This window comes from Passer montanus, unplaced genomic scaffold (assembly GCF_014805655.1).
Source record: "Passer montanus isolate IOZ18808 unplaced genomic scaffold, ASM1480565v1 scaffold1, whole genome shotgun sequence".
NCBI lineage: Eukaryota > Metazoa > Chordata > Aves > Passeriformes > Passeridae > Passer > Passer montanus.
In genome coordinates this window covers 19,536,867-19,557,884 of record NW_024356504.1, presented here as the reverse complement: position 1 = coordinate 19,557,884, position 21,018 = coordinate 19,536,867, and the positions used below count along the sequence as shown (strand labels likewise).

General features: G+C 42.3%; 1 protein-coding gene across 1 annotated transcript; it reads right to left on the bottom strand.

Annotated features, from left to right (window-relative positions):
- Nucleotides 1-34: 34 nt before the first annotated feature.
- Nucleotides 35-14,790, bottom strand: LOC120508458 (glycerol-3-phosphate dehydrogenase [NAD(+)], cytoplasmic-like). Its single transcript, XM_039722131.1, has 8 exons — nucleotides 14,480-14,790; nucleotides 10,586-10,763; nucleotides 8,619-8,759; nucleotides 7,284-7,422; nucleotides 5,534-5,646; nucleotides 3,778-4,011; nucleotides 3,521-3,627; nucleotides 35-2,103 (listed from the first exon to the last, which is right to left on the bottom strand). Exons 1-8 carry the CDS (start codon nucleotides 14,518-14,520, stop codon nucleotides 2,007-2,009), a joined length of 1,050 nt encoding a protein of 349 aa, XP_039578065.1. The 5' UTR covers nucleotides 14,521-14,790; the 3' UTR covers nucleotides 35-2,006.
- Between the last annotated feature and the right edge of the window lie 6,228 nt (nucleotides 14,791-21,018).

Here is a 21,018-nt window from a genome sequence, read left to right as displayed (position 1 = left end):
ATGATTAACTGCAAGAGTAAGAGGGCTAAAGGACCACTATTACAACATCATTTATTTTGTGAGAACATTGAAAAATGAAATTACATAAAGTCTGCATATTGATCACTTTATTAAACTGTTATTTGATACACTTTGAATGTAAAATATTCTATGTTATTATTAGCTCATACATGACTTATTAGAAATTCAGCCTGATGGTGAAGGAAGGAAGTTCCCGAATTCTCTATCCCATCTTCATGTATTTGATACTTCAAAACTGTGCAAGGTGTAAGTATTTTTCCACTTCAAATTGAAGATCATAAATTCCCTGCTTTGTGTGAAGGATTTGGTCACATGATTTCTCTGCAGAGCCCCAAGCTGTTAGCTGTGACTGGAGTCTGAGCAGGAGGAGCTGAGCTACCCTTGCTGCTGTTCAGGAGGATCAGGGATGCTGCAGCCACTGGTTTTGGTACCTGAGCTAGCTTTGCTAGCTGTGAGACTGAGATTTTTACAATATATTTGTAATTACAATACATTATTTTTTATATAGATATATATTACTCTGGTAAATGTGAAAGACCTATAATTTCTCTAAAATTAGTTGTAATTATTTTATAATTAGCTAATTTTTTTTTCTCTAAGCAATATGACAGCGAGCATTTAAAAAAACTTGCCTTCCTCTCTGCTATTTCAGAAAATCTGATAAAGCACAGCAAAAGTAGGTTACTCTTCCTTTTTTTTTTTTTTTTTTGCCTTCTCTCAAAATAGGAGTATTTCAAAAGGGGATTAAAGCTTATAAAATGTGCCAGTGTTCATTTTGTAGATGTTTTTAACTCTGAAAAATATCAGGTAAGTAAAGTTACCCAAGTACAGCTGTAAGGTTTAAAAACTTCAATGTTTCTAAAATTTACGCCCCACTGGTAGCACAATAAAAACCCCGGGTTTGTGAACCCAGTTTAAAACTCAGAAGCAGATGGGAGATCTTTCTCCTGGAGTGTAAGATGTGCTGCTTGAGCAGGACACTACTCTGCTGTCTGGAAAGGCCCAGTGGAGTTTCCTGAAATGCAGCCTGGTGTGAAATGCCAGTGTACAGGAGTTCTGTGCGTCTCTAGCGGTCATTTCCATACAGGTATAAAAGTCAAGTATCACAGAGGGTTTGGCACTGGTACTGGTTGCCCCCTCAAAATATCAGCAACTGCACAAGCTTGCAAGCTGAGCCCTGGGTACATCTCCCTGCCAACCTCCACTTCCCCCCTCTCAGCTGGTTCAAATTCATGATGAGGACTTGCTGAGAAAATCTGATGCTAACAAAATTGTCTTTGGTTATTCCAGATGGTTTTTCTGTAGTTTAAATGAATACAGTAAATTTAATCAAGGTCAGATTACTACTGAGGATTCCTAGCGTCCCAGATTTGAAACAAACAATACCCCCTTCCCACATCCCTTCTCCTTTCCCCCACCCTTCAAACTGCTTTATTTATAGATCTGATGAACATTCTTGTGTGTCTGAGCACAGTAATTGTACCTATTTTTCCAAAGAAGCTTCTACTGGGAAACTAAATCAAGGAAGGCCTAAATGTCCCAAAATACAAAATGTTATTTATGTTTGAGGGGAATTACAGAAATCCAGCATTTGCCCATGCAATTGCATCTAACTGCTCTTGGATTTTTTTAAACTATGATTTATCTGTTTGAATGAGTTCTTTGAATTTTATGTGAGCTATTTAGCTCTGTTGTAGAAATTACAAGGGGAACTGTTTTCAGTCAACAAGAAAATAATTATAGGGAAATACCCACATTACTAACTCAAATGAAATTATGTTAAGTTTTACATTTGTTTCCTATTCCTTAGGTATAATGTTGAAATTAAAGGCAGATGTTTTTACCCCCAGGACAAGGGGAATTAAATACATTCTTTACTGCTTTAGCAGCAAGTGTCACACAGCCTGTTTCTCTACTTCAATTACTGTGGAGTGGACAGAAGTCCCAGAAAGGTGAGAATTCAGCCAGGTGAGGAGAAGGGATGTCTACATGTGCTCTGGGTGGTTCTGCAGGCACATGATGAAATCTTGGATTGATCGACCCTCATAGCAGATCTTGTAGATGGTTGTAAATAATGGAAACCTGAAAGAAGCATATAGGAATTAAAATAGTTTTGAAAGTTTATATGAACATTTCTATTCCATTTTAATGGAAATATTTTTTTTGTTCTGTTGAAAGTGGAAAAATTTTGTCTCTCTTTACAATATTATTTTAGCTTGGGGCTGCCTTTACTGGAAGAATACTGGGCGAAGGAGTTAAAGAGGGACAAATCATGGGCATAACAGCACAGAAAAGCTGTTTTGGAAATGAAACACCTATCCAGTATTTTTTATTTAAAAACAATTTTGAATTGCATATCCTTTTTTCCTGCTGTGTGCAAAATGGATATATTATTTGCAGTCATTACCGATATCCAAAGGACTAAAAAGAATGAAAATGTCTAATGATTTTCTTTTCTTGGCTTAAAGGATTCTTTTCCTTTTACAAGCTGTCTTCGTCATTATGTGGTAAAAAATGAGTCCACTGAATGACTCGAAGCTGAGCATGTAACAAAGGGCAATTATAGGATAATTATTAGATCAAGCTGCGATTTAAAGCTGCTGTCAAAATGAGCTTTCCTTTTCTCTCTCATTTTTGAAAGATATTGCCACTTGAATCTTCTGTATCTGTGCCAATTCTAATAAGTTTTTAAGGATTCATTTAGCAGTGTTTGACTTCTCAGTACTGCTGATATATGAGAGGAAATGGGATGGAGAGAAGTCTAGCTTTTCTGTTGTGTAAGTAGGCAAAGGTTTCAAATTATTTATAATCTTACATCATCCCAAGGTACTTTTTACCTTTACTGTTTTACATTTATGGCACTAAAGCACTGCTATCAGCATATATTCCCTGCTCAGTGCATGTAAAAGTTTTTGATTAGGAATATGATCCTGAAATTTGTATTGAGATAACCAAATTCAGGTTTGCACTGAGAGCAGGACTGCTGCAAGCTCAATGCTGGTATACTGAGAACAAGAAACGCTTTGGCCCATGAATCATGTCTGAAAGATGATTCTGTGTGCAGCCTTAAATCTTATTTGGGGGATGGGGATGTCTGGGAGGCTTCTTTACATTATAATTACTTTTGTTTCTTGTGTATGGGCCATTCATTTAAGAGTTGGTGATGATCTCTATGGGTCCCTTCCAACTCAGAATATTCTATGATTGTTTTCCCTGCTGTTCCAATATGTAATCTCACATGACTCTATTAGGCACTAACAGTATCCCCTGAACCCACTCTCTATCTGTGAGTTGTTTCTTCTAACAATGCTCAGCCCTTCTCCCATTCAACTGATCCTGGCAATGAGGAGTCAAGCCAGACTCTAGCAGGGGCCAAAGATGTAGAAAGCTGTTGTTGCAGAAATGAACAAGATAATTAAACACAAGTACAGTTAAGAAGGTTGTGGGTCACTCATAATTTGTTGTGGTTTTTGTTGTTTTTTTAACTCAAAGCACTTACTTATGGAGCATATCCTTCTGTTTCAGAATTTTGTAGACTTCAGCTGAGGTCTGAGGACCTTGCAGCTTTTGTCCATTCAGCATCTCTTTTTCCAGCTCCTCAATGGACTAGAAGAGAGAAGACTGATTACTTGGGTCAGAGGGGATACTGCTGTGATACCAGCAGTTATCAAGAAGGTAAACAATTAATGATGCCTTTGTAAAACACAGAAGGAGTTCTTTATGTGTCAGCGTAAAATATTTCAAAATCCTCCTTACTTTTCCTGTGCGAGCAAAGGCTTCTGCTACTTTTCTGTTGCGTCCCCCGTAGCAGGTGGTGATGAGATCAGCAACCCCACAGCTTTCCAAAAAGGTGGCTATTGACACTGGTCCCTTGCAGAACATCTTGGCAAAGGCCACCATCTCCATGAGGCCCAGGCGTATCACTGCTGCCTTGGTGTTGTCACCGAAACTCAGTCCATCGCAGAACCCCGCGCCCACCGCCACGATGTTCTAAAAATGGGCCAGTGCAAAATACAGGGAGGGAAGGAAACTGTCAGCCAAGGTGTGCAGCTTTCAGCAGGTCCCGAGCTCCAAGGAGCCCCCACAACTCGTCTTCAACAGAACAAGTGTAAATTTCCAATGGCCATGAGTTTATCTTATGATGAAACACATCAGATAATGTTGAACAAAAGTCACTGGACTTGTAGAAGATTTTTATTAAGTGTCTACTGTTACTCCCATGGGCAAAAACCAAAGCAGTGTTTCATACACTAACATTGCAATCACATAGCATGTATGCAATTAGTGTTTTGTTTTCCCACTCGCTCTAAGTTGGATCTCGCTGACCTTTCTGTTTAACTATTTAAAATATCCCACACTGAGTCATATCTTTCTAGGTTTTTTTTGTGGGTCTCTGATTTGAGCAGGCATGGATTCTATGAAGGTGCTGCAGTAGATCAAATTTTGGGCTTACCTACAAATATCAGTAGAACTGCTCTTGTCTACAGCTCTAAACAAATCTTTCAGGATCTTAAATGTCTTCACAAGTCTCGCCATTGTTCAGCATGCTTCCCTTCCCACCTTCCAATTCCCAACTCCTAAATAAGTCCCTAAATAAATGTAGTTCAGTGTGTATGAGTAATATGCCACTTAGTGCTACCATTGGCATGTTTGCTCCAGACATGTATCTACCCTAGTGCACATGTTAAATTTTTAGGGTTTTTTTAGCAGAGGCAAAACCAATGATTTCAAGAAGTGGAATGATTTATCATAAAACAGTAAAAAATTCTTCCATCTGTTCCTGGCCCTCAGCGTTCTGCTGTGTGGCCAAAAGCAAAATCTGCAGTGTTTGGTTTTGTATGTCAAAATGTTTTATTTTTATATGTGAAGTTAAACAGGACCAATTCTTTCCTCATCAGTCATCCACCTCCTCCATGGAAAGGTGAATTATTGAAGTATAAATGACTAAATGTATAAAGAAGTAAAAAGGATCACATGCTGAAGTGACTTTAAATTCATATAAAAGCAAACTCTGAATCTCACACTATTGTCTCCTCATTGGAAATTCAGTGACTCTGGTGTAATTTCTGATCCCACCTGGGATCTCCATGTGGATATTGCTGAATTCCACACAGATGAGCTTGGGCATAATTATAAGTGGAGCTACTCTATGTAGTAAGGGTCTTTGTTCCATGTGCTCACAACATGCAGACAAGAAAATACAGTGAGACTCTGGTCTCAAAAACAGATGTGCCTCTAGTAAAATAAAGATAAAAATGTATTTTTAAATGCTTTGCCTGCAGCTGCATTTTAAATAAATTTCCCCTTTTTGGGGGAATTTTTTTCCCAGGTTGGAAAATTTATTTCCCAGGTTTATTTTCCGTTTGGAAAACTGGCTCATGAATTATGCATCTTGTCTGCACTCATTCACTCACATAGTGACAGGACTCAAATTAGACCCTGTGGCTTACAGAAGACTCAGGTGAGGTTAGAATTTGGTCCTAATAAAATATATTGGCTTGAAAACACTCACTTTTAAGGCTCCACAAAGCTCCACTGTATCAGAGTCAAGCACCACAGTAATCCTGAAATTGGGGGTCTGCATTAATTCTTTAAAGATTTCTCCTTGAGTTTCGTTTTTGCATCCTGTGGGAAAGAAGGATGAAAGAGCACTCTTACAATGTTTCAGAGTGCACACAATTCACCTGAAATAAAGTTCTAGGGACTACTTCAGCTTTTGTGATCCCAGTCCCAAGGTGTTGCTAAACCAGACATTTGTGCTGCTGGATGCCAGTGTTAAGTGTAGGCAAATCCAGGGCATTGGTCAATATTGCCTAATGACAATTTAAAGAGCTTAAAAGTAGATACCCCTTAATGAATCTTTCTGCCTGAGAAAGCTTGTACAGCCACAGACCTTACAAAAGACATTATTTACAAACCGTTTCCTGCAGGACAATGGTATAATTTCTGCTTTGAAAATGTAAACCTGTGTCATTGCTAAGTACTATCATGGGGCACAAATTACTATTGCCCAGTTACAGGAGGATCCACAGATGATGTAATTCCAGCTGGCACTGCCAAAACCTTTTCCCTACCATTCTACAGAGGTCTTGTATCGTGTTGCTACAGTGCTCAGCCAAGGAGAGCCCTTAGTGCTAAAGGAACTGAGGTTTGCCATGACCCAGAGAGCCCATGGCCAGCTGGGCAAAGACCTTTAAATAGAGTTGCACTTGAGTTTTGTGTATGGTAACTTGGTTTCCCTCAGGCTGAGCTCAGCTGTGAGTTTTACTAGCCTGGGGCACCACACTCTGGTAGCTGGGAGGTTTCTCACCATCTCCTGAGAAACTTTAGGTTTGCCTCTTGTTCTTCACAGTACCAGTTCTCTTTGACGTGGCTGTTTCTGGACTGCATGGCTTTCCATGGGGACAAAAATAAGGGGCAAAGCTCTTTGCACAGTCATCACCATGGCTTCAAACCAGGCCAGGAGAAGTTAAATTCCCCACAAGAGAATTAATATAGCCCCACCCTCCTAATCATGTCTAGTCCTATTTGTGCCTAGCTGCTCTTTCAGTAACAAATGCCCAGCTGGTACAGTTGCACCATTAATGTAATATTTGCAAGGCAAAGGAACATTATTGCAACACAATTTATTTTTCTTTTTCCTTTCCTAGCTATTTAAGGATGTAACTTTAATTTTGACTGACCTCAAAACTACTGGATAAACTGAGTTTTAAAAACTCTGCATTTTAAAAACTACTGGATGAACTTTCCAAATCAGGTCAGACTCAGTCCTGGGAGGATCTGAGGCCGTGTCTTGGCAAGCAGTCCAAGTGGCAGAGAGGAACAGAATGTTACTGGGTTTTCTTTTCCAAACAAAGAAATTTTAAGATGAAGAAATACACCTCTGGGAGTGTGAGCACATAGGAGCTTCTGATTACACTTCTTTATCTAGACTGTATTGTGTATCAACTGCTGATGTACTCTGTGTTGAGCTCTACAGACACAAAAGGTGGCTCTTGCCAATTCCTACAGAAACAGGATTAAGATATGATATTTTCAATGGATTAAATTAACTCCCAGCACTAAAACCCACTGTCAGTTTGAATCTGATTCTTTTAGCATCAAATTCTCTGGAAAGAATCCTGGCTCCCTGAAGGAGCTCAGCAGGCACTGTTCCACTCGGGGACCACCTGGGACCAGTCACATCCCCCTGCTTCTTGCAGAGGTTATCCTGCCACAGGTGATTTTAAATCTCAGCTCTAATTGGCCTTTGCAATAGTTACCAATGGTGGTTTCACAGAACTTCTCATCAGCCACTTCTTTGGCTATGTTGGCCCCCATCAGCACACTGATCTCTATTTTCAGCTGCTCTCGAATGAGGTCAGAGATGAGCTTCAGGCCATCAGGACCCTCATCAATCCCCTGAAAAGAAGATAGTTAAAGCCAGGGTATTAGAATAGGAAAATGACAACAGCAGAGCACTGGTAAAGCAGAAGGCATTCTGTTACCTGCAGCCCTCTGGTTTTAATTGAAAAAGAGTTTAATAATCACTAGTGTTATCCATTAATAAAAATGCTCTGGATTTGTACTTTGGTAACTGCAAATTCAAGGCAATCTCAGGGAGAAGGGGTGACAGTCAAGGTAATCCTGCAAGAAGCCTCACATGAAGTGCTGCTGTCCTGAGGCTTGCTTTCTTTGATGTATGTTTCCTTTCAGTTAAATTTCTGTAGTACAGAAAAAGACATTTAAAATTAAATCTATAAGAAATGGTTTTTTTTGCAAGATCTAAGTATTAATCAGAGTGCTTTTTGGGTGTTAAGGAGTATACTGAACTGTCTTGGGTTTTTTAAGCTGAATTTGCAGAAATTTCCTTCCTCTCCCACCTTCCTCTCTTACTGCTGCCTATGAGATAATTTCTATGGAGCGGAAGAGCTGGTATTGAAGTCCAAAAACTTGAATTTTATTTATTTCATTACAATTCTAAGTGGGATATTTCCTGTAATACAATCAAACAAAGAAGTGGTAAGACTACATTCCTATGCTTTGCCTCTGGCTTTTAGTTTGACATTCTCTTAAAATATTAATTCCTTTAAAGATAACGATAATCTGGTACCTCTCTAACCTTAAAAAGAGATTCCTCCATTCATGCCAGATTGAAATTGCTTCAGTTTTGCAAAATCATTAGCGTTATTATGCCATTTTAAAGCTGCCAAGAACAGCTTTAGCATGTACTTGGAAGAGGCACTTTGACTCGGGAGTTCTCAGTTAGGAGTTAACTCAGGCTGTAGTCTCAGAGTATTTTTTCTGGCAGCAGTGCCAGCTTTACGCATCCCTTCCTCTGCCCATTTTCACCTCCATGCTGGTCCAAGTGGGAACTGATCCAGGCTAAACATGACTGGCAAAAACAGATACTTTTAGCCTGAATAGGTTGCCCCATCCTTCCCTGTCAACAGCCAGGAGAGCAGCAGAAGGGCTGGCAGAGCTGGGCAAGGTGTAACTCTTGCAGAAAGAAATGCTGGTGTTTATGCAGAGCACGCAGCTGAGGGCTGCAGCTCCTGCCCTTAAGTTGGAGCTGTTTATTTACTCCATATTGACTGGCTACTGTGGAAACAACTTACCTTGATCAGGGAAATCCCAAATGTCCCAGGTTTTATCTGTCCTGCAATCTGCCCACAGATTCGTCCAATAAATTGATGTGGCAGAACAAACACTAAAATATCTGCCCCCTTTGCTGCTTCAGCCACGTCTGGGACAGCCACCTGGGACAAGAGTGACAAACAAAATGAGCCCCAGGTAGGAATCCTCAGTCCTTGCAAGACACCATCATGCCAAAGCCATGGCAGATGCAGTGCAAATGTCCTTAATTTTAACTGGCCCTGTGGCATAGCTGCCAGCTCTCCACACAGCTACAGATCTCTTCTGAAATATCCAAAGCAGATGAACTGTTTTGGGGTTTGATTTTTTATATTTTTTTTATAATTTAGCCCTGTGTGGATAATCTGGGAAAGATGATATACTTCATAAATTTGTGGTGTGCTGGGAAGCCCCTTTGCTAGTTCAGCTTCTTGATCTGGTTCCTGAAGATGGCTGACCAACCCCATATAATTCTTCTGGAATGAGTGGTAGCACTGGGGAGCACAGGAGAAAATTGGGGTGACGGGACAGAGGCTCTTCTAGAAGTCTTTAGTTTCCATAGGTCACCAGCTGAGTTACTGAGGGATAAACTATCAAAAGACAGAGATTATCATTATCTTTGTGTGTGTGTCTTTGTTTTAAATACACAGTAATTTTCCCAAGACTTACAAAAACCTATACAACATGCTTAAAAACTATCTAGCTGTATCTTCCTCCAAATGCTGGCATTACTCAGAACAGCAATTCAAGCTAGGCTACAGAGGCAACAGGTGAATTTGAGCCTGCTAGAAGCAGTTTACAGTAGGAGAAAACATCACTCTTGGATGCAGCCTTGGAGCATGCAGTCTTGAGCAAGTGGTTTCCCAGCAAGAAAACCAGAGCTGCTGCCAGCCAGGCTGCTTCTCTGGGAAAACAGTGAAGTGGGAGCAGGGCAGAGGCTGGCAGCACTGCAGAGGCTGTGCTCCTGTCTCTCCAAAATTGCTGCAGAGCAATACAAGGAAAAACTCAGCTTGTTTGGTTTTCTTTTTTTTTTTCTCAGTTGGAGATGGTCTGAGGGTCCCTCTACTACAGCCAGCTGATTTTTGCTGGTGAAGCCTCAGGCTTTGCTCTAAACAGGGTGAGACTGGCCTCAAGGGATGATGACAAAAGCTGCTAGGGGGTTGAAAAAATAACAGTGACAAGTCAGTTGTAACCCAGGAGAACTGTGTGCCAAGTTCAAACACTAGGAGTGCAAATTTGCAATCACAGCACAAAATGGAATACTAAATATAACCACTCCCCAAGCAAGGAGACCCACCACATGGAGCATTTTCATTTCCCTTTACAACTGCAACTGTTCCAAAAAATGTGGCACTACTCACAAAGCAGTGGTGTTTGGTAAAATGTTGAACAGCCAAACCCCCTCACCTCATTTGCTTCAGTAGCAGTAAATTATCCAAGGTGATTAATTTAAGTAGAGATGTGTAACTTAGTATTTTAAATGTGCATGAAAATAAATACCTTATATTTTGATGGAATTTAGAACTTTATTAACTACAGCTGTCCAGAAATCACCTATGAGCTGATAGCTCATTATTCACCTCCTTGTAAGCCACAGCTCTGCTTTTGATTTCTTTCTCAAGAAAGGAGAACAGTAGCTTTGGCTGTTTTTTCCAGAAGATGCTCTGGGTTTGAAATATCTCAGCTCTGTATAGACAGATCTCTGCCAGGGAGGAGGATGGTGTGATACCAGCACAGACACAGTTGGTGTTTGAAGTTGCACATGACATACAAGACAAGCAGAAATCACAGAACTTAATTATATTCCAGGGAGTTATAATGGAGTGAGTTAGGTGGCAAACCAGAACAAAACAGTGAATTGCTTCCTGATTTTTTTTCAGACATTGCCTCCCTTATTAAAAAAAAATAAAAAAAAAAATCAGTTATTATTATTTTTTTTTTTATAACTTACCACATTGTGGGGTATCTTATACCCAGGCAGATATTTAACATTTTCATGTTCCTGGTTGATGATTTCTGAGAGTTTTCTTCCATTAATCATCTCTTCAAATACCCACATCTTGACAGTGGGATCAAATCTGTTTGACTTCTGGACATTTTTGCCAATGATTCTTGCTATGGCTGATCCCCTTTAAAATAAAATAAAAATAACTAAAAGGGGAAAAGTACTTTTATTGTGAGTTGGAAACACTAGTTACTTTAAACATCATAACTCATAAAAAGCCTGTGCTATAAAGCTGTCTAGGTGCTTGCAACATTTATCAGAAAGCTTTATCCCCTACCCTCCATCAAGAGCCCCTCAAGTTTAAGAACAGAGGAAGTAGAACAGGGGAAAAATATAACTGCAATAATGAAACTGAAGTAGTATCAAAGGTTATAGAGTAGGAATGTGAGGTACCATCAATAACACTAAAAATACATTATCTGAGATGAAAATCTCTTATGGTCCTCAGATAATTCTGTTTTTTATCAAGATCAATAAAAGTAAAATAATCCAGGTGGTAAATAAGTGCTGAGCAACCTTGCTGTGACAGTCTTTGTGCATCTCATGTAAAATAGATGCATCCCACTTTTCTATCCGTAACCAAACAGTTACAATGAGGATTTTACATAAGAGCTAAATGCTTAGAAAAAAAACAAACAACCCTTCAATCTGGTGTTTCTCTTTACTTATTGTTCTAATTATCACTGTAATAGGACCTGTAATACTTACAGCCTGAGGATATTTTGACCATCCAGTTTACTCATCTTGAGTCATGCTGAGTATTTTTAATTTCAGGTCAGACAATAATTTTATTCCCTCATCATCACTGCAGCCTTGCAAACGCTCACATGGCAGGGGAGAATTAGAAACCTCACAGAAATAATGTTTAATGAACTTTAAATTGTTTGGGGAAGAGGGGTGATTATTTTTACTCCTCTCTTCCTTCTCTCCAGTTTAATGCTACTTTAATCTCTCAAGTATTGGCCACTTTATTAACACGAGTGAAAGAGAAGCTCCAGTTGCAGCACTCTTTTCCTCTGGCCCGCTTGTAACAAGGAACATGAATAGGATTTAGCTGTGGTGTGTGTTCTGAAACTGATAAAGTTCTTGGGGATATCAAAGTCCAGGCAGGTCTGTGCTGTTAATGATTCAAAGGGAAACCGCGTTGTAACTGACGCTCCTTGGTTCACCCACATTTTTCATGTAACAGGTTAAATTGCTTAATAACTAATAAGGTCTTATTAATAGGTAATTACGGTCTTAATCTTTAATGATAAAGAAATCCTGCTGAGATCAGATTTCACTTTGCTCAGTGTTGATTATATGCTACATCCTGAGCTGCTGTAGTGCTTTTTTATCTAGTTATTTGGTTTGGGACTTTTTGGTTGGTTTATGGTTTTTATTTTGGGGGTTTGTCTGCTGTAGTGCTTTTTTATCTAGTTATTTGGTTTGGGACTTTTTGGTTGGTTTATGGGTTTTGTTTTGGGGGTTTATTTTGTAAAGGATGATTTGGTTTGATCCTTTACAATATTTAGGGAAGTGTTTTAAGGGTGAACCTTTTCTGTAAGAGTTCTGCTGTTTTAAAAGAAAGGCATGCAGTTATAGCATACATTCATATTATTTACAAAATTGCTTATATTCTGATTCTCTTGCCCTGCTGTCAACAGAGGCCACATTCAAAGCTTGAGCTGAGGATGAATTTTGGCTCCACACAAGAAACATATTTTAACAAGAAAAAGGTTTGGTTTTTTTTTTATAAACTTGAGATATAAATTCATTGTCCAGGCTGTCCAGCACAACCTGGATGATGAACTTACACATCGATCCTACCCATAAAAATGACTTTTTTAGCTAAGTACCAAGAACATACAATTTTCTGTTGAAAGATGCAGACTCTGGCTCTAATCCCTGAAATCCTGAATGGGACTTGCAACTCTCAATAGATAAACACAAACCCTCCTGCACCTACTGGCAACCAGAAAATGCAGTGCAGCACTTGCTTCGCTCGACCGTATCACTCCTGGCAGTGTTGACTTAGCAAGTCCCCGTGACCTGCTGAACTTCTGCAGCTGACATGAGCTTTTGCAACATTGCTGTGTCACGTGTCAACCACAATTCTGAGCTGCAGGAAAGCCTCAAGAGCACGGATCTGAACTGCTGGCCAAATATTTATGAGGAACATAAGGAAAAAAAATGTTTGCCAAAGGTAAACGTATTTCTCTGTAGCACTAAAACAACCTGTTCTGCCACTGAGGCTATGAATAAATGTTACTCATACATCAGGGCACAACGTTTATGTCCTCCCTGAGGATTTTAGAGTTGGTGTATATGGTAGGAAGCAAGAATGGGCCCAGGCACACAGGCAGAATGGGTAAGTAGAAGGTATTGAATGGGCTGGGGTGTCAGTATCTCTGTAGTATAGCTCTTTTCAGGTTTGTAGGTACATGTGGAAAAACAGAGAACCTCCTCAAGTACAGATCTGAATACAGCTAAGTGACTTTAAATGATGTCTTGTGGGAAGGTGGACAGCCTGGGAAAGGCAGGAGGTCCCTGCTTGAGGATGCAGCAAGAGAATGATGATTTTTGTGCCTGTGGGCTGACCAAAGGTAAAAAAAGTTGCCTTCCAAACATGCAGTCAGGGCTCTTGAGGGCTTGGAAGAGACAATGAGCTGTTGCCTGCATAGGCAAATGAGGAAAGAGAAAGTGGCAGGGAGAGGGATGCCTTCCCTAAAAAACATGTGAAAGCAGCAGTTGAGGAAACAATGATTGGGCTAGAGAAAGCCAGAAGTGTGACAATGAGGTCCAGAAGACTTGGCTGTGCAGTTCCATGTGAAAAGCTGTGAGATGTCATGCACAAAGAGAATGCATTGCAGGCAGTGGACTGTTTTTACAAGGCAGGAAGGCAGAGAGCTGTGCTTTAACTCTGCTGTGTTCTCAGCAGCTCAAAAGCAACCACTCCCTCACTTAGTGACTCTTCTGGCATTACTTCCACCTAGCTGTCAGATATTTTAAAAATCTTATGGATCTTGCTCTCCTCGTACAAAAACAATCACCAGAACCTGGAGGCTAGGTTTGCTAATCCCAAATGCATGCACATGCATGTTGGTCTGTTTGTTTGTGCTCAGTGTACAGGAAGCATAAGAAAAGTAAGATGCTAAGTCCTGTGAGATGATTTACTGATCTTACTGGGATCTGTCAGACTCAAGGAGCTCTGGAGACCCGTGCTTTTGTCCGGGCTGGAAAGGACTGAGCAGTAGCAAACATATTGGTAAGAATGAAGGTAAATAGGAGACCTGAACACTATGCTGTGCCCGCACCAAGATGCAAAAGGACACGCTGAGGAGGTTGGAAGTGAAAGGCGCCAATACATCGTGGCTTTAAATGAAGCCTGTGCCCCGCTTCCTTCAGAGGAACACAAACAGCATCACCACCCTCCCCACTGCTGAATGCTTCAGTTTGAACTGCCGGGGCCCTGCAGCAGGCACACACAGCCACAGCTGCAGCTCCGGGCCTCTCTGGGTTCTGTCGCCAGGCTTCAAGCGGCTCACGCACCTGGGGTGATGCGGGAGCCTCATGCTTTTCCAGCTCTCATGGACCGGTGCATCTCTCGGGACCGATGCTCCCTGCCCAGGGGCCCAGAGCCGCGGCAGGACGGGGCCGGGGTCGCGGTTTCAGGACCATGGAGACGCTCCTCGCCCCCGCCCCGCCGCTCCCCGTGCCGCACCTGTTGCGAATCCCCCGCCCGCCGCGGCCAGAGGAAAAACCGGGCAAGGAACGGGGCAAGGAGGAGGAAAAGGGAAAAACACGAGATGAAAAAGGGAGGAGGACAAAGGGAGAGCCCCCCCGCGCTGCGGCACTCACCAGTTCCCCGAGCCGATGATGCAGACGCGGAGCGCCGACATCCTGCGGGCTGCGTCCCGCCCGCGGGGCTGGCTCGGCTCGGCTCGGCTCGGCTCGGCTCGGCTCGGCTCGGCTCGCTCGCTCTCTCCCGGTGCCAGCACCGCCCCTGGCGCCCGGCCCGGCCCCCGGCGATGCGGGAGGGACGGGCGAGAGCGGGCGGCGGCCCCGGGGCAGCGGCGGCTCCTCCCCGGCCCCGCCTGCGGCCCCGGCGGATGCTCTGCCCGGTCCGTGCTGGCCCGAGAGCTGCCCTGCGAGCCTCGGCCGGGATTCACTGCCCTGGAAGGGGGAATGGGGACAATGGTGCGTTCTCCGAAGTGTTCGGGGTTAGGGACCGGAGTGGGGAAAGAGGGAAGCGCTGTGCTTCTGTGGGTGGGACCTTCCTGCCCAGCGGCAGAACCCGGGGCTTCGGTAGGGTGAGTAAGGTGGCAAAGGGACAGCTGCGCTCTTCGGGACGGTGAGAGACATCTCAAGGTCCCACCTGCCTTGCCCCACGAAGAGTAATGGTTTAAATCCTTCAGTGACATTAGGAACACAGCAAGAAAAGGCTGTGAGTGCATTAGCAGAGCCCAATTCAGCTGATAAACCCTGAACTATATCACAGCTCTTAATATGGGACACCAAATACAAGTTGTCTGCAGGGAAGAACAAAAAGGAGTGTTGGTCCTTTTCTCCTACATTGTTTAATCATGCATAACACCCTACAAATGAGCACATTTTACCTCTCAGCCCTCTAGCACTCTTCAAAGCATCCTTCTCTCATTTTTGAGCCAAAGGGCTGCAATTGCCACCTCTCCTGCTCTTGCACTCCTGCTTCCTCTCATCCTCCATGTCAGAGCTCCCTTCTCTGCCGGGGGGCTGCAGGCTCAGCAGTGACCACATCTGCTGCCCTGACCCCAGTTTGGCTCAGTGGTTCCTGGCTCTGTGGGATGTGGACCCCTGACCCTGTGAATCATAGAGGGAGGCTGGCTGCCAGCACTGGAGGAGCCTGTGGGTGTTTCTGGAGGTACACATATGTTCATCTCGCCGGCTGTCAGCTCCATTGGCTCAATAATTCGGTGTGTCCTGGTAGTGATGACGGTGTGGACTTAACAAAAAACTAGGGAAAAATCCTGCAAAATAATATTTTTAGAAAATAACCAGGCTGATTAAAAGGAAGGTGTAGCTGGGACCTGGGGCATTTGTGAAGCCTGATGGGGATTCTGCAAGAATATGCATTACCTGCAAGCAAAGTTTGAGCACAGCCAAGGCACAAGAGCCTTTCTCTGGTTCAAGAAACATTTGCAGTATCCTGCTTGTTCACCATGATTTGCTTCTTCCTCTGTGTCCCTTCATTCTCTTCTCCCTTTAACTCACCTTCCTCATGAGAAGATCTAATAGTGGAGGTGGAGAGTAGCCATCATCCTTCTTGTCCTGTTCCTCTGCTTGCTGCAAGCTCTTCTGTCCCTAGGCTCCAAGGGGGGGACATACTCACTGAAGTTCAAGATCTGCAACTATATACTACATAAGTTTTGCAAACTGTGAGTGTTTTTTTTCCAAATTAAGGTGCAAGCTTTTAATTACCAAGGAAAACTGAAACAGTTTGGTGGACTTTGGACTAATTTATGTGGCCTCAACATCACGATTACAATGCCCATTTGGTGGGTGCAAATAAACTGGCAGGGGACGAGAGGCAGATGGATACAGCAGCATTTGTGAAGAGCAGGGGACACAGCCTGGACTGTGAGTGCACACATTAGCTTATCCATCTGTGACACTAATTGGCTGTGGAAGTACATATTTTGTGGTGCTGCTGAACTCTGCTCTGGATTTGTGTGCCGTGGAGATGGATAGGGAAGCATTCGCTCCCCACGGATGGTTTCAGGTGTTCTGCAGGCAGTTTTAGATGTCAGGTTTGGTTGTGAAGGCTGTCTCAGTGGCAGTGTTGTGTGAGGCCCTGAGAAATGTGTCCTTTGTTAGGTTTCAGAGCCCCAGAGCACACACTGGCAGTGCTGACGGCTGTTGTTTTATCAGGCAATGGGAAGAATCTGTTCTTTCCCATGGAGGCTCCCTGTTTGTTTTTCACATAAGCCCAGGAGCGATAGCTCTGATGTGTGAGTCGTTGGAACAATAGCAGACATAAAAGCTCAGTTGCCATAAAGGGAGGCTAAAGACAACTCTCTCAAGGCCATCCCCACCCAACCTCACCTGATCTTGCTCACCTAATGCCCAGAGATTACACGGCTGAACCTTTTCCCCCTGCAAACAGCAAGACCTCACCATCCCTGCAGCAAAGCCTGAGCTGCAACACGAGATTTTGGTAAGCCAGGTGTGGCTCTTCCTATGGTGCCAATGCAGTCTTTGAGCATCCCCAAAAAAGTGACTGAGAAATGCCAAACTCAATATCCCTCTTAAGATTGGTTAGAGGTTTTGCCCCCTCTTCTACTTAGAAGCTATTACTGCTCTCAGAATGTGAGCCCTTTTTCTTGTTTCCTACCCAACTTCTGCCCATCTGCTCTAGCATGAGTGCTGTCTATAAATGTGAATCATTCTTCTCCCCTGATGCTTATTCTCCCTGTCTGCCTGACTAAAACCTCAAATGTATTTACAGAGAGGAATCAGATCCCATCTCACCATTCATTTTGCCAAGCTCAGCAAGACATGCTGTCTTAGCTATTCCTCTGATTATCTGGATGTCACTTCTTTGTACCCGTTCCAGGATGAATTCAGGCTTGTTGAACACCAATAACCTGAATGATGACCAGAAATTTCAGCTGAATTTTACCCAGTGTTTTGTATCTATTTGTTGACTGTTCCTGAAAATACAGGGCTTGCTACATGTAGGACTCCATGTATCTTTCTAAATACTGCACCACACATGATTCTTCCTCTTCTGTTGTTCATAGTGGATAAATTCTAATTTAAGGCAGAAATGTTACCAATCTCTCAGTACACGTCCCTGCATTATATGCTGTTACATTTCTTCCCATGTCTGTGATTAGGGCATGGTAATTATGTAATTCTTCCTTTAAGATTTCCTCTCTATTAAAATATAATATATAAATATATAATATTGTTGTTAGCAAATTTCATTACCTTACTCGTAATTTTTTGCATCAAGCTAACTAATGACATTACTTAGCCTTACTGACTACTCCAGTCCTATAATTTTGCTCTCAGCCCCATCAGCAGTTTTCACTCCCAGTTCTGTTCCTTCATCATTTTATAGTATTTACGTTAATCCTCATCTTCTCAAGTTCAAGTAATAATTATCTAGGTAATACCAAATCAAATGCTTTACCAAAGTCTAGGTTGATAAGATTTATTATTTTTCCTTTGTTCTGATATGCCATTATCTTATCAAAGAAAGACATTGAGCTGGTCTACGTCTAATGTGCCTAATCTATATTTTAACCCATTTTTTGCTTCCATTCATTTTGTTCCTCATGTCTTTCGTTCCTCATGGCTAACATTTGCTCTAAAAAGCCCAAAGATGTCATTGATGGAGATTAATCAGTATTCAGAAGTGAAGGGTTCCTCAAGTTTTGTGGCTGTGTTACACAATAATTTCCATGTCTGTGCCCTTTAGCCTCTTAAGCGTGCTGCCTCTGCTCTCTGGGGTTAGTTACATTTTTTTCTTTATGGAGTCTGAAGCAATATCTTCCTTTAGCTTTTAGATATCTGCCCTGCTGCTGTTGTCGTCAGTGCTTTCCTTCACTTCCTTTGCAGTAAACCCTTTTTATGTCCTTGTTTTCCTTCCCTGTGCAGGTCTGGTTTGTTTTGATTTTGAGTCATACCTTTAATTTTGGATGTTTGAATGACAGTTCTCTCTGCATTATCACTCCCTTCTCATTTTTTTCACTAGGCTTTCTGCATATTCCTGAGATGTCCTGCACTGTCTGCATCACAGTTCACATCCTATGCAGGTATCTCGAGCTACTGGAAATATTCAGTCTTATTTTGTCTGATCTCTTTGGAGAGAAGTAAGATTCAAGGACCTCTTCCATCTTGTGACTACTTGAAAGCAAAGCAGAATATGAATTTTGCACTCCCTGGGGTGATGATGAGATAGGGTGGCTCTTCAGCATCTTAAGGAATGCAGGCTTTAGAGTTTAGGGAAAGAGGAGCTGAAAACTGAGGTATGCTTTTATATTTTTCCAAGCCTTGTGGGCTGATGTCAGCAGAACTCACACATTCAGTTTTTTCACCTGTGAATCTATAGGTAGAGTTTTTTGGGGTAGGTCTGGAGTTTAGAACAAGGGTTCCCAATGTCAGCCTTGGTGTGTGAGAGGAGCCCACCTGTTGTGAGTGTCCAGAGAAACCTTCCCCTGGCTGAGGTCTGCAGGCCATTAAAAACCTACCACTCCAGCTCTACCCAAAATGCAAGTGCAGTGCCTGACCTTCACCTTACCCTAGACAGCCTGTTGGACTGCACTGGCAGAATTACTGGGCATTATTATTATTATTATTATTATTATTATTATTATTGTTATTGTTATTGTTATTGTTGTTGAGCATTATTATTGGCAGTCGGAATTACTGGGATATCCTGGCCTCTTCATTTTCCTCTGGAAAATTCCTCTCCCTGAATTACATCCTAAACAGAAGATTTTCATGGTTTTAAATGCACATATAAACACTAAATTAATACGCTTAATTACTTTTAATTCTAGGTAGTAAATTATAGGCATTTATACTGAGGTAGCATATACGTTATAGGCATTTATACTGAGGTAGCAAAAAACTTATAGGCATTTATACTGAGGTAGCATATAATATCTCAAAAAGACTCTTACAAGATATTAGGTACAAATAAACAATGTCAGCTTGCATCCCTAAAAGCTGACAGCCCAAATTGCTTGCAGTTTTACAGCTTCCACATGGACTTCTTGCATGTGGAAGCTGTAAAACTCCTTACTCACTCATAGGATTTAGAAAGCGAATTAACAGAGAAGCTTTGACTCCACTAATTTCATTTAGTTGAATTTTCTGCTGCAGGTTCTCATCAGATTATATAGGAAGAACTTTTTTCACACTGAAGTTAGTTCTCCAACAAGGCACTCAGCAGAAAATGAGACTGGAGTTTAGCTGTATAGAAATCTACATAATTCCAAGCAATTTAAGGAATTCAAGCAGAACAGACTGAGAGGTCAATTGTAAACCATCTGTACTCTTAAGGGCTTTCTGTAATCCAACAGAAAAAGTTTTCAGGGCAAGAAATAGGACTATAGCAGAACTGAAAAATGCATTTGACAGAAGAGAAACAGTATTGGTAACTTAATTTTCCATAAAACAGATATCAAACCCCAGGCAACAGACAAACAAAGACTTTCCAGAATCCAAATATACCCACTCTGTAGGCAGCACAGGCTGCAACAAAAAGGAAGGGTATAATCTGGAAATTAAGGAGTAAATCAGAATCAGCTAGAGCATGCAGGTAGGAGATCTGGTGATGAGAACAGCTCGGTATCAGTATCCCTCAAACAGAGCTTAAATGGAAACACAGCAGTCAAATTATTGACTATGTAGGTTTGCCTACAAAAATTACCAAGTGCTTTGGCTTGGTTTCCAAACTGAACTTGTTAACCTGATACACCTGGAAATGGCACTTGAGACTGGGATAACAAGCACCTAAACATGATAATGGAGATCTACAGCAGATGGAGAGATACACATGTTGCCATAGAAACCATGCAGGAAAAGTGTGTAGGAGTAAAGCATGGCACAGAAAAGCATCTGTGGGAGAGGGCTGATGACTGAAGAGCTGAACTTACTCAGCAGCTCTTAAGGTTAGATGACACATTAATAAAAACACAGTTCTTTTTCAGGATGTAGAGAATCACAGAGGAAAGGAGTCCTAACAATGAGCTGCAGAACAACTGAAGGCTGCAGTGCCATGTTGTGCCACGGTGCAGGGCAGAAAAAATCTCTAGGGAAAGGCTGGAGATGGCCATGAGATGGATGAAAGAGCTGGGAAGCCCCTCAACCAGAACCACAGCATGTGCCCCCCTGTGCCTGCTGAGCACACCCAGACCCAGGGGGTGATAAGGGCATGTGCATTCCTTGGACTTCTCTCCCAGCAGCAAGTCCATGGAGGTGACCCAGCCTGGCTCATTCAGAATCTGCAAACTCTCCCCCTTGCACAGAACTTCTTGGGTGTTCCCACAGAGCTGCAGGGCTGATTCCTCTCTGATGGACTCACATGTGGTGACATTTCTTGAAGAAACCGGGCCCTAGGCAGACAAATGTATATTTTTGAATTCCATAATTCCCACACAAAGAGCTTGAGTAGGGGAGTATCTGGAGGAAGTTCCTGCTTTACTCTGTTGGGGTGAATGATGTGGCAGAAAAGATCTCCTTGAGCTCAGGGAGAGGAGTCAGCTGGGAATTGTTGAGGCAAGGCAGAAAACAAACCCTCCCATGGAGCAGAAGTACCAGACAGAGGTGACAGGGTCCAGCTGCTGCCCTTTGTGCTAGAACAGCCTGCATGCAGCCACAGTGCCTGTGAGGCAAGAGGCAACACC

Excerpts from the sequence above, each read along its gene's own strand:
- LOC120508458 (XM_039722131.1), bottom strand. The coding sequence starts at position 14,520 with ATGTCGGCGCTCCGCGTCTGCATCATCGGCTCGGGGAACTG. Across the intron at positions 10,764-14,479 it reads ATCATCGGCTCGGGGAACTG|GGGATCAGCCATAGCAAGAA; the intron begins GTGAGTGCCGCA and ends TTTATTTTAAAG. Across the intron at positions 7,423-8,618 it reads TTGGGATTTCCCTGATCAAG|GGGATTGATGAGGGTCCTGA; the intron begins GTAAGTTGTTTC and ends TCTTCTTTTCAG.